Raw genomic sequence first — 13,208 nt, 5'->3', positions numbered from 1 at the left:
ATCGTGTTAGGGCATGCGGAAAGTGGACAATTTGAGTATGTGCTGATATAAATTGTACGTCTTTAATTTGCTTATCGTTAATTTTAATAATTGATTTTTATTTGGGCTTTTTAAGTTTTAATACTGTGACTTTTTGCATTCGTTTTCCTGCAGAAAGTTCAAATAGTTCATTATAATTATTAATTCTTCATCATCATCATCATCATCATCATCATCAATTAATTTTATTACCGTCGTTATTATTATTATTATTATTATTATTATTATTATTATTATTATTATTATTATTACTACTACTATTATTATGAGCTGCCAATACATTTTATATAAGTTTCTGACATTGTCGAAATCTAGGTACCGTACATAAAAATAAAAAAATTACAAATCAGTAAAAAGGTAAAGGTATCCCCATAACATGCCATGAAGGCACTTGGGGGGCATGGAGGTAGAGCCCCATGCTTTCCATGACCTCGGCACTAGAATGAGGTGGTGTGGTCGGCACCACGCTCTGACCGCCTTTTACCCTCGGGAAAGACCCGGTACTCAATTTTATAGGAGGCTGAGTGAACCTTGGGGCTGTTCTGAAAGTTTGGCAACGAGAAAAAATCCTGTTACCACCTGGGATCGAACCCCGGACCTTCCAGTCCGTAGCCAACAAATCAGTAGACTGAAATTATACAAAATAATTGGGAATAACAAAGATTACAGTGAACTATACAATGCGATTATGATCGGATATGATAAATAATAATGCTCTCAGGAAGCACGTTTATGATGTTTCAAATATGAGAATTTTTAATGCTCAAAATCCAAATGTTATCATAGTGAAGTATTGCCTTTGTTGTTATATTGTGTAACCGAAATGTTATGTAAGTGCATTTAAATAGAAACAATTAAAAAAAAAAGTTCAGTTAGCGTAATGTGACTAGATGCTCTCCAATATTCAAATTCGTTCTTTAAGCAAAATAATAGGCATTGTACTGTATTAATAATGCTTCATAAGCAGGCTCATCATTAACCCGTGTCAACTTTCCATTCTGGAAACCCAGTGTAAATCCCAGTGAGCCCAAGTGGTATATATGACAAAGACCAGATTGGAACAGGTATACAGGTTACTTTTTCTGCCATCATTTCACTGATTTAAAATTAATCGTCATCATTGCTCTTGGGTCAATACAAATTCATCTTCACATGGTGCGCTTTGGGTAATGGACCATAAAGCTGGGACATATTACTCTTAAAGGATATAGAGTAAGTAATTATTGATCAAATCAATGTATTTACCATTAAGGACGTGAGAGACTACAAGTCAATTTCCAAAGTAAAAAATATCATATCCAATTTACCCTTTCCCCCCCTTTTCAAGACTGAAGTGATACCTTATTTCTAAATATTTTCTTTACTTTGCATGTTATTTACTTATAATTTGCTATATTGTGCAGATGGGTTTACAAAAAAAAAATAATTTCAACTAAAATTAAATCACTATTCGTACACACAAAAGAATGGTAAATGTAATGTGATGTAAATACAGTATGTAATTACTTATAGCAATTATTCGTAACTACTGTGGACAAATGTGTATTCAGCTAATGAAACTAATGAAATTTTAGTTCAGAGATAATGTAAGAAACACTATACTAATATATTTGCTTTCAATTACTACAATCTCAATTATTAACCTTTAGCTAATTCGAAAATACTGTATTTTCTTATAGTGGGTCAAAATAAAATTGGCACTTGCCTGAAGAGTTTCCAGTCAACTCCTTGTTTTGTGGAGCTGGTCCAACCTACAAACACAATTGATCCAACCTTACAATGTGTTGTGCTAATGGGCAATCCAATCTTAGAAGCCAGGAGGACAGTCAATGCAGCACCAATTTCTATGGTGAAACCACTGAAACACAGAAGCATAGTAACTAAAAACATGGACAGTGATAGTTTTTGTAACAAAGTTACTTACATTGGTTTTTGTAACACTTCCATACATCTCTGATTCCACGATTTTAGTAAATATATTTTTATACTACCAATAATTGAGTTTGTGTTAATGCAATATTTCTTAACAATTGAAATGAAAATATTTATATTTAAGAGTTAAATTATTACTCTCCAAATTGATTTTCGATTTCTGTGACCTATGACTAATTTTATTTATTTGCATATTTATTCTGGCAGAGTTAAGGCCATTAGGCCTTGTCTTCCCTCAGCCAGAAACAAAACAAAACAATGAAAAAGTACTTATAGTATACTATCGATTAACCATGCGTGGATTATTTGTTCTGCGGATTAACCATATGTAAAAGGAGGAAAGCCAATTCGGCATGCTGACCTGCCATGGTATGCTTAAGCGTGGTGAAGAGGGGATATCGTCTTGGGAGTTGTCTGACAATCCTTACGGCTAGGTCATATGGACCCGCTAACAAACAGCAGATGTGATCCTCCAAACAATTTGGGGGTTGCATGTAGGTGATATAAACGCCATAACATAAAAATATGGTGTCTACATTAAAATGGTTATATCTTTTGCTATATCACTCTTGTATGTTGGAGAGCAAGAGAGTTATGACTTTTATTGCCAAGAACTCAGCATTAGTTGAGACATGTTATGTACCCTCTATACAACCGAATTTACAAGCAGTTCGAAATAACGATATTAAACTCTTCATCATCAGCCTAAGCATGACGGTAATAAAATATAACATTAAAAAGAAGTTACCAAAATTCAAATAGATGAAAAATAACACTTTCAACTGTAAATATTCTCGCAAGACCAGTTCTTTCTTATGGAAATGAGGCATGGACCTTAAGTGCTCATGATATTAGCAGAATCACAGCATTGAGATGAGATTCATGAGGAGGACTGCAGGATACATTAAATTCGACCACAAGAGAAATGAGGATACCATGGAGGAACTCAAGGCTGAACCAGTGATGGAATACATTTGGCAATTTCAAGAAAACTGGAAAAATCACGTCAACAGAATAATCAACAACATATTTCCAAAGAAAATTTTAAATTATCGACCGAGGGGAAAAAGATCCATTGGCAGACCTCAAAAGAGAAGGACAGAAAACAAAACCGTAATAGGCCACTAGGCCTAAGACTTGGCAGGATGATGATGATGATGATGATGATGATGATGATGATCTGTATATTTCAGATTTTTTAATAAATAATAATGCACATCATTCAAGCCAAATACATATGAAAGTGAAGTCGACAAAAGAAAGAAAGAAAGAAAGAAATGTCTACTTACATTAAATACCAATACACAGTGCACAAAATGTTATATATCATACTCAGAATTTTGGAAAAAAAAAAAAAAAAAAAAAAAAAAACAAGGTAATAACATTGGTCATTGACATTTCAGACAAAAGACAACCAGCTGCTACTCACGTGGAAGGTGTGATTTTAGTGAGATCCTCTCCAATTGTTTGTATGACTCTTCGTCCCCAAAGCCACAGACCAACAGAAATGCCAACACCTCCATAAAACAGGATGTAGAGAGGTGTCTCTGACTTCTGCTGCACGGATCCCTCAGTGTAGATCAGCCACAACGCAATCAGTGGACCAATGGCGTTGCTGGAGTAAAAAAAAAAAGTCAATTTTAGTCAACAAGACGCAAAAGTACTGTACAGGACAAACACGTGGCAAGGACCAGTCCCTACAGAAAAGAGATAAATCTCCACTTCTCTGTCGGAATTGAATCAAGGTTCATTGAATTTGGAGTTCAAAACACTATCATTATCATTGAAGTTACAGGAAGGACATTATTAACCTTTTAATAATTGGTATTATTTACGAAAATAAATGAAGAGTTCAGAGCCATAGTGGGCCAAGTGCCATTTATTAAAAACGGAGACAGCAAGGGTTAAGTTAAGTAAATACCATAATTTAATGAAGATTGACATATCATTTAATTTTAATGTGCATACTTTATCTTACCTGCTATATGTTTCGTTAAATTATGGTAATCACTTAATTTTAACTCTTGTTTTCTCCATTTTTAATAACTGGTGCTTGGCCCACTATGGCTCTGAACCCTTCAAATAACGTTATAGTAGGAAAAAATTAAAATTAGAAACATGAAAGGAACATTTCTGTCCATCTAAATGCTAATTTTGTTTCGATATTTAAAACTAATATCACATTAACACTCACCTAACATCATTTCCACCATGAGCAAATGAGGCAAAAGTCGCAGTAAGAATCTGCAGAAAGGAAAACAACTTCCCCACTTCAGGTGGGTCTTCCTTGGGTGCTTCATCCTTCTTAGCATCCTTTTCCTCTGGCTGTGGCTGTGTTGTATTGTCATCAGGTGAGGTACCTACAGAATTCATGATAAAATGTAGCAGTGATCAGAGTAGCAAAGTGTAAAAGAGAAGCTAAATAAAATATGTAAAAGAAAGAATTTTATTATACAGATGTTATGATCAATTTTCAAACCATTAGAAACAAACTTTTCCATATTTTCGATCGCACGATTTCTGTTAGAATTATGAAGAATGACCGAATTTTAACGCGTTGGAACTAATGATGTACAGTATTACCGACATGGACTCTGGATTCCCTTTATCAGTATATCCTTGAGAAAGGACATAACACTGAGGTATTTCATTACAGTTTTATACAACGTACCTATATGCTGCCTCACACTCTAGTACTACCACAGATCTCTATTCTTAATTATTTTATCAATGGCTTCTCTTGAGTTTCATATAGATATCAATCTTACATGACAATGTTCATGTTTTAATATCATGCCATGACATCTAGTGAATCATATTTCAAGCTGCATTTCTGTTAATTGTTTGTTCTTTTTCCATGAATTTTCTATTATTATAATTTAGAAGAACCATTTTCAACTGGTGTGAACAGCACACGTGTGCTGCAAATGATCTGCTGGTGTGTTGCGAGAAAATGAAAATAGTGAAGGTTATCATAGTAAAAATTGGAAAAATAAAAGACAAAAGAGTAGTAAAGACAGTGAGTCCCCAAGAGTAAACTTTCAGCAAATGTGGCACAAGTCAACATTCAGTAATCTCAATGTATGTGAGAGAGAGGCAGACACACTCAGCCAGAGTTGCCAGATCAGTAAGTTAAAATATCGTACCAACCTTAAAAAATATCGTATTTCACTTGTTTTCTGTGGAAAAATTCCCTCACTCCCCATTAGAAACTACTGGTTTAGATTATATTAAGGGTGAAGTGTGTGCCAGAGATTTTAAATTACAACTTTAGTGTGCCAAATATTGAAAAACGCTGATTTAGAAGAGAGAAGATGTTAATGTGCGTTATTGTTTCTATCAGCCTTTAAATGTCTGAACAAAACTTTTAGAAGTGAAACCAGGTCAAAATAATTAGTTGAATGGCTAGAGTCTCTTCTCTACACTGAAGGTGTCGAACTCAAATAAAGGAGAGTCAGAAAGGGAAATGTGGTGGAAGAAGATGATACTGAGATTTATTTTCGCAAAGAGCTCTTATTTCCAATGCCATCATAGTGCTGCTACTTCATGTTTTACTATCATTGTTATCGCACTATATGGTTTTATCAATTTCTATGGAGATTTCTCAAGGAAAAAGTAACTGAAAATCTCTTGATTTGACACTGATACCCATGTCTTAGGGTATTGCACATTTGTGTTGAAATCATGAATAGATAGATAAGTTTTCAATAAAGTGTCTATCATTTAAATTCAAATGAATTTCAACTTACTAGTATGTTGTGTTTTCGTAGAAAGTTATGTAGGCTACATCATGATTTTCAAAATATGTAAGTAAGGTGGCCGATATAAGATAGAAAAAAGTCCCCCTCTCCCATTACTGTAAAACACTATGACTATATCTGCACAATTTTCCTCGAGTTTCGTAATTAAATGAACACTTACTGAATGCTGGATTATCTTGTCCTAGATTTGGCGTGTTGCTGGGTGGAGGAGTCTCCTGAAAAATAATTGCAAAAACAATCAGCAAATGCTGTAACTATCACACATTTATTATCTAGCATAGTGGTGACCAACTCGTGCTCTTTATGAAAAAGCAATCTTCGCTGCACACAAGCAGTATCCAAGAGCAAATCATCCCGCTCTATATCTGAGGGCAATTCACCGCATGTTTATTACTTGTGTGTTGGTTACTCGCCACGTAAATCAGTATAGGTCAGTATATAGTGGTGATGTGCACTATCGAATACAAGTCAGTAGCTGAAATTTACTATCGAATAGTTTCATTCACTTTCGGTAAAGCTGTTTACGTAAATAAGAAACAAATTTGTACCAATATGTCATGCATGCATTTATCTTTTATTTTATCACTATTAAGCACTTCATTATTTTAATTGCTATATGAACATATCTTCGAAGAATATATAAATTCGGATGTATTTTTAATAGCAGGTACTTTGATATCACTATCAACAGTCTATAAACATATTCTTGGGGCAATGCAACAAAACTTTCTTAAACGAATCTCATAGTGCACCGTGGAAGATATAATTTGCCAAGATTACTGACGATGATCATTAATTTAGAAATAATGAAGTGATACGAGGGGAAAGGGAATGTGCGAAAAATCTATCCCACAGTTTGTTTTCCACAAAGTTTACTTGGACATACTAGGATTTGAATCCAAGTCTGCACTATGGATGCACTGTAGTCGATCAGGTAAGATTGCACCTACAACAATGGAACTTTTATAATTTAAATTGGGAGCCTAAAACTTCTGGGTTTATGCTTTTGGGCCGCAAAGAAATGAAATATTATACAAATTAACAGTTACGCCAATTTCAAAATCCACACAAATTCATGTAGAAAAAAACAGCAGAAACTGATGTCTGGATGATGATGATGATGATGATGATGATGATGATGATGATGATGATGATAAGCAGACTATTTTTTTTAACTAATGGCGAGCACTTGACTTGCGTCATTCACCCAAGCATCTCTAGTGGCGACATGCCAAAACTTGTAGTTCTTTCAGCCACTATGAAGGCGAGCAGCCTAACATATTTGATAAAAACAATGCAAGTTGACTTCAATGCATTGACCATGTTACCAAATCTCCAGAATAAAGAAAAAATTAAACAAGCATTAGCTAAAGTCCTATAAGAAGACGACATTTAGACAAATTTCGAGTAAGCTATAGTGATTTAGAAAATGATTTAAGAATCCTAAATTTCTCCATATACTGTAGACTTACTTCCAACTATCTGTAAACTAAACAGTAAAAAGTTATAATGCTTTATAGCAATATTTCAAGAAAAAAGTGCATGCATGTCACAAGTTTCAATGTTCACTCTACCTTGTCACCATTGGGGATAGCGAGTTGGTTATTAGTTGTTCCATTTGTTTGCACCAAATCGTTTGTGACATTATTTGGTTGTATCTTCTCACTGTTGGTCCATGTTACACTCTGCTTTCCCAACTCATTGGTTTCTATGTATACTGCATCCTTCTTCTTCAGTCCACCAAATGAAATGCCATCAGGCGTCTTTTGTTCTGATCCAGCATCTACAAGACACAGACCAATAATCCTTTTTCAACACATATGAAATAAAATATCAGAGAAAGTTAGAAAGATAGTGATCTTTAATAGAAAAAACACAGATGAAATTTTCAGAATTTAAACTGTATAAAACATTGATTGTATAGATTAGAGATGAACAACGATCGAAAAAACAAGACTAACAGCGCCTGCAAAGCCGAAAATCCACACGACAATGTAGTATACATCGTGTCGTTGACGTAAAGACTGCTTGTGAGCGTTTCGAGACGTCAAGATTGATCACTCCTGAAGTCCCGAACGTCAAGCAGCTTTGAATCACCACAGTTGTTTACACGTGACTGAACTTTTATCTACTTTGACAACTTTATATATATGTATAAACAATGAAGTAGCCTATTTGAAACATCATCTCTACCTTTCAGTGTATAATAATCCGTTCCCCAGTCTTTATTTAATTACTACACCCTTATTGAAAGGCTAGGATTTTTTTTTCATATGTTTGAGATCGAGTATGCAATCTCAAGTAAAAAGATATTAACGTTATATATTATGCCGACCAAATGCTATTTCGAGAATGATGAGCGAGACTTGAAGAGCACGAGAATGACAAGACGAGACTCGAAAGACAAATGCAACGAACACAGTGAGCGAGAGCGCCAGTTAGTTTTGTTCATCTCTAGTATAGATACTCTATGAAAACATATCAAACAGCGATTTTAATAATGAATGTTAAATTATTAAATTTAGTATAGGTATACTCCAGGTAACAAGATTATGTATATCATATGATTCAATTAAATTATGCCCTACAGTACTCATATTAAATTTTTATTTGTCTCTAAACAAATAATGTAATGTTAATTTAATCCCATCTGTATTATATGTTAAACAAGAATTTTATTAATAAAAAAGAAGTTTCCAAGGAAACTAAATTAACAGTATATAAAACCACGTATATCCCCACATTAATATATGGAGCTGAGACATGGTCTCTGATCTCCAAACATAAGAGTCAACTACAAGCCATGGAAACGAGATATTTAAGAAGAATAGAAGGAAAAACTAGAAGAGATAGAATATGGAACCAAACAATAAGACTAGGTCTAGGAATTGATCCTCTCGTAGAACAAATAAAATTATCACAATTAAGGTGGTTTGGACATCTGGCTAGAATGAACAATGATAGATACCCAAAAATAGCGTGGTAAGTTAGAAAGAAGGGAAAAAGACCTAAAGGAAAACCGAGGCAGACGTGGGAACAAGGAATCCAAGATACCATGCGGTAGAGAGGGATCGAATGGAAAGAGGCAAGGTCCATTGCTCAGGATCGTGAGAGATGGAAGGCTCTTTGTAAAACCTCTACACCAGGTGGTAGAAGAGGATCGACTAAGTAAGTAAGTAGTAAAAATTATAACAGCGTTTTATCAATTTCTCTTTTTGAAATAAAAAAAATCCGAGAACTCATATTGGATTTATACAATATTATTTAAATATGATGATTATGCACAAATTATTCTATTGGTTCTCATCACATAAATTCTGTTTTTCGTCTAAAACTTCAACTATAACATCTGTTGCCACAGACAGTATTGTTGATTTCTTTGTATTTAAGTTTCAACATTAGGAAGGCATTCTCCAGCAGCATTAGAATGGTTTTGTATTTCTGTTGTTGTTTAGCCAACTGTCCGAAGACAAGTCTGAATCTCACAAATGATACCAAGAAGGCACCACTTATGAGGCAACTAGGTCAGGAGGTAATTAAAAAATTGGCCTGTGCAGTTTGAGTTTTTTTTTTTCAGAAACATTTACAATGTAGTTTCTTGTTAGACTTTAAGATAATTTTCATGGTTACAAATACTACATTTTCATACATGCATTTTCAGTCTCGATCATTTCAGTAATAGCCTATATGAGGGGGCTCACAACCAGAGTGGACCAAGTCCACCAGTGATCAGTTTGTGGATTAATACAATCTCGGATGAAGAAAACTTAGCTTTATTCATTGCCATAACAAACAAAGTCCATAACTCATTTGTTACTCTACAGAGGGCAGCATTTCCTATGGAAGGTGAAGGTTGCTAAGCGTGAGCCAGGAACTTTAAGACTCAATATCTCAGAACTATTCCAGATGGACTTGGTCCACTCTGGTTGTGGACCCCTCATATAATCGATTAATAAAAGGAGCTATCAACATATTAATACAGTATGTTAATGATATAACAGAATTAAAAAAAAAATTACGGAAAATATTATTACCTGCCACTTCTGCCTCAACAGCCAGCGTCTCTAAAAGTTCTGGAACAGTTACCCATGCAATTAGTATAAGCATTAAAAAGGTGATGCAAATGGATATGGCATGCATTCAAGGCATCTATGTATGTATGTATGTAGCAAAGTGCAATGTATAGTTCACTAGGGTTGCCAACTTTTTCTGAAGAAAATACGGGAGACTAAGGAATCGACAAAATTTCACATAGAAAATAGACTAATTATTCGGTTCAGTTACTAAAAAAGCTTTATTCTACACTTTTTTTTATTTGAAGACCTCCCTCAAAGAAGGTTGTATATCATATGAAAAAGTATATGATATACAACATTATTTGAGGGAGGTCTTCATTTTAGTAAGTTATTTTACGACTCTTTATCAACATCTAAGGTTATTTAGTGTCTGAATGAGATGAAGGTGATAATGCGGTGAAATGAATCCGGGGTCCAGCACCGAAAGTTACCCAGCATTTGCTCATATTGGGTTGAGGGAAAACCCCAGAAAAAACCTCAACCAGGTAACTTGCCCCGACTGGGAATCGAACCCAGGCCACCTGGTTTCACGGCCAGACGTGCTAACTGTTATTTCACAGGTGTGGACTATTACACTTCGGCAGCTAGGCTTAAATTAACAGTATTTTGAAACAGATTTTGCTTCGGTAATAGTTGAAGTCGACTGCAGTTTGCAGCTCTGATTTGATTAAATGTGTCATGTTCATGTTTCGAACATCTGTCCGATTATTTTTCATGAGATGAAACACCCTCTTTGTATGAGCATTACTACTTGGTACGCTTAGAACAAAACTAGCCAGTTTTTCCAAATTTATAACACTGACAGTTTGATTTTAGACAAGTGAGCATTAAAACCCATTTCTGGCAAGCATTATTTTCTATAAAGACTGCACATTTTAATGCATTTCTTGAACAACAAAATTCATCATATAATCATGGCAAAATCAAATGTTCAGAATAAAAATTTTTACATTTTGCAAAAATAAGGGAGAAAAATGCTCAAAGAGAAGCATTATACGGGAGCCGATAGACTGTTAAAAATTGGGGGCAAATACGGGAAGGTTGGCAACCCTACAGTTCATATAAAATCCAATGAAAGAGAAATCTTTTGCACACAAGTTAAGCTTAGCAGCTGAAGAAAAATGGTATATTTTATGGTCATTCCATTAAATTTACAGAATTTGAATTGTAAAATTTATTTACCTCATTTTAATTTTAAATTTAAGACTTTCAGTATTTCAAAAACGTTTCCGTCAATATTAGTCTAATTACACAACATGATGAACCAATATAGCGGAACTGAAGTTATTTTCACACGTCATAATAAAATGAAAATTAAATACTATTGTGAATAATGCAAAATAATTAAAACAACGAATTAATTTAAAAATAATTAAAACTGAACTATAAACAAAATTTTCCTGATATAAATGAAAAATATTCAATTGCAGTGTGTGTGTGTGTGTGTGTGTGTGTGTGTGTGTGCACGCATTTATGTACAAATAATTAAATACTCTTAGCTTACATCAATAATTCATTATATAGAACAAAATTGTGTACTTTTCGAGTAGGATGTTAATACCATTTGAATCACCTCCATTTCATGTTAGTAAAGATGACTTACTTACTGTACATAAAAACATGCATTGTTATATTTCTTACTGAGAAATTATAAGAGTATAGGCTCTTTTTGTTAACAACTAGTACTGCTTTGCCATAACAAAATCTTGTATCAATTAGATCTGTTAAATGAAATTAATGTTTAAACGTTAAAAGCTGAAGCATATTAGTTAATAGCAACATATGAGGAAGATAAAAAAGGAAAATTTCATATTCTTACGGTTAATCTGTCTCTTCATGTACGGTACCACAAGAAACTGAACAATTAACATGGCCACTGCTGCGATGCCGAGACTGATGAGCAGTGCACCCCACCATGGAATTCGATCGAAGTACAGTACTGCAATAGAGCAAACAATTCAATAATATAGAACAGAATATATACATAGAATGTACCATAAGTAATGTTATTAATTTCAGGGGATTATTCTTTGAGATATTTCAAACAAAAAAGTTTAATACAATTTTGCTAGTTTTTGTTTCCTTTTCGAGATAAAAATTGTTTCATATAAAACAATAATTTTTATCTTGAAAAGGAAGCAAAAACGAGCAAAACTGTATTAAACTTTTTTATTTGAAATATCTCAAAGAATATCTCCCTGAAATTGAGACCCGGAATCCAAGAGGGGCCCAAGTCCATTACATCAAATTTCTGGGAAATTGAAAAAAATGTTTGCTGTTGCTACAAAATGCCTCTGACTAATTATTTTTTATTTCGTAAGTACATCTCCATTACATCTTTTCATATAACCATAGCAACAAGCTTCTACTAATTATTTTGCATGACAAATAAATTTTCAAAGTGATTAAATATTGGGCCCCTCTTGGATTCCGAGTGTCAATTAATGACATTACTTACGGTTTGCTCTGTATAGAGGGACAGATATACCAATGGTGGGTGCTTGATTTATGTCATTCAGTCATGTGTGCCTATAAGGACGACAGTGCCATAATTTTTTACTTTTTATGAATGTTTTAATTAGTACAAGAAGTATCTTAATTTTTAACATAAAACAACACGAGGAAAGAATATACTTACAAGATAAGGTTAATTATTCTAAATTTTTAAAAATCTTTTTACAGGATGACCTTTTATGCACACAGATATAGAAAAATATATGTCAATCTTCAAATGATGTATGTTGTATAGTATTACATATGAATTTCTTAAGAAATTTCTATCTTTGAGATGGACTTACATGTTGGACCATCATGGACGATAGAGAACACATTGACGAAAATGGTCACTCCATAGAAGACTGGTAGCGCAAGTAAGCCTGGCACTAAGGGATTTGATGCATTCAGAATGAAGCGCCGGATTATCACAAAAAGAATCACTGATATCAATCCTGATAGCACTGGTGACACGAACCATGACCCAACTGTAAAATATAAGTTACCAATATTTATTACACATTAAATTGTAGCTTTCTAAACAGAAACACACTTTTCACATATTATATGTTAACACAGTAAGTCATCAAGTAATTAATATTAAATTACAATCATTTAGAATAATTATGCGGTATCAATTTCTAACAGAAACATTTTATGGAAACTTTTTTCCAGGAAATTCAAATAAAAATAGTAAAAGAATAAGTACTTAATTTAAAATGTACAAAGAATGTGTAGATTATGATAATGGGTTAATAATAATAATAATAATAATAATAATAATAATAATAATAATAATAATAATAATAGTAGTAATGTAACTGAGTTTAGACATTAATTTTAATTTTCCATTAGTGTTTTTATTGATTGCTTACATCAGGGGTCGGCAAACTTTTTTTTCATTGGG

At 33.6% G+C, this 13,208-nt stretch overlaps 1 protein-coding gene across 11 annotated transcripts in view; it reads right to left on the bottom strand.

The window, feature by feature from the left end:
- LOC138700010 (sodium-dependent phosphate transporter 1-A-like) overlaps positions 1–13,208 on the bottom strand; it is a 135,970-nt gene that overhangs the window by 3,060 nt on the left and 119,702 nt on the right. For 10 of the 11 annotated variants that reach the window (XM_069826289.1, XM_069826282.1, XM_069826285.1 and 7 more), the window contains 8 exons: positions 12,607–12,789; positions 11,628–11,747; positions 9,767–9,805; positions 7,307–7,515; positions 5,893–5,947; positions 4,166–4,331; positions 3,401–3,586; positions 1,745–1,897 (listed from right to left, as the gene is read on the bottom strand). In XM_069826289.1, the coding sequence (XP_069682390.1) occupies positions 1,745–1,897; positions 3,401–3,586; positions 4,166–4,331; positions 5,893–5,947; positions 7,307–7,515; positions 9,767–9,805; positions 11,628–11,747; positions 12,607–12,789 (1,111 nt within the window). The remainder of the gene's footprint in view (positions 1–1,744; positions 1,898–3,400; positions 3,587–4,165; positions 4,332–5,892; positions 5,948–7,306; positions 7,516–9,766; positions 9,806–11,627; positions 11,748–12,606; positions 12,790–13,208) is intronic. The other variant, XM_069826292.1, reaches the window with a different exon arrangement.

Source organism: Periplaneta americana, chromosome 5 (genome assembly GCF_040183065.1).
Source record: "Periplaneta americana isolate PAMFEO1 chromosome 5, P.americana_PAMFEO1_priV1, whole genome shotgun sequence".
In the NCBI taxonomy this organism is placed as follows: domain Eukaryota; kingdom Metazoa; phylum Arthropoda; class Insecta; order Blattodea; family Blattidae; genus Periplaneta; species Periplaneta americana.
Note: the sequence above shows the minus strand (reverse complement) of the source record. Positions and strands in the feature narration are given on the sequence as shown.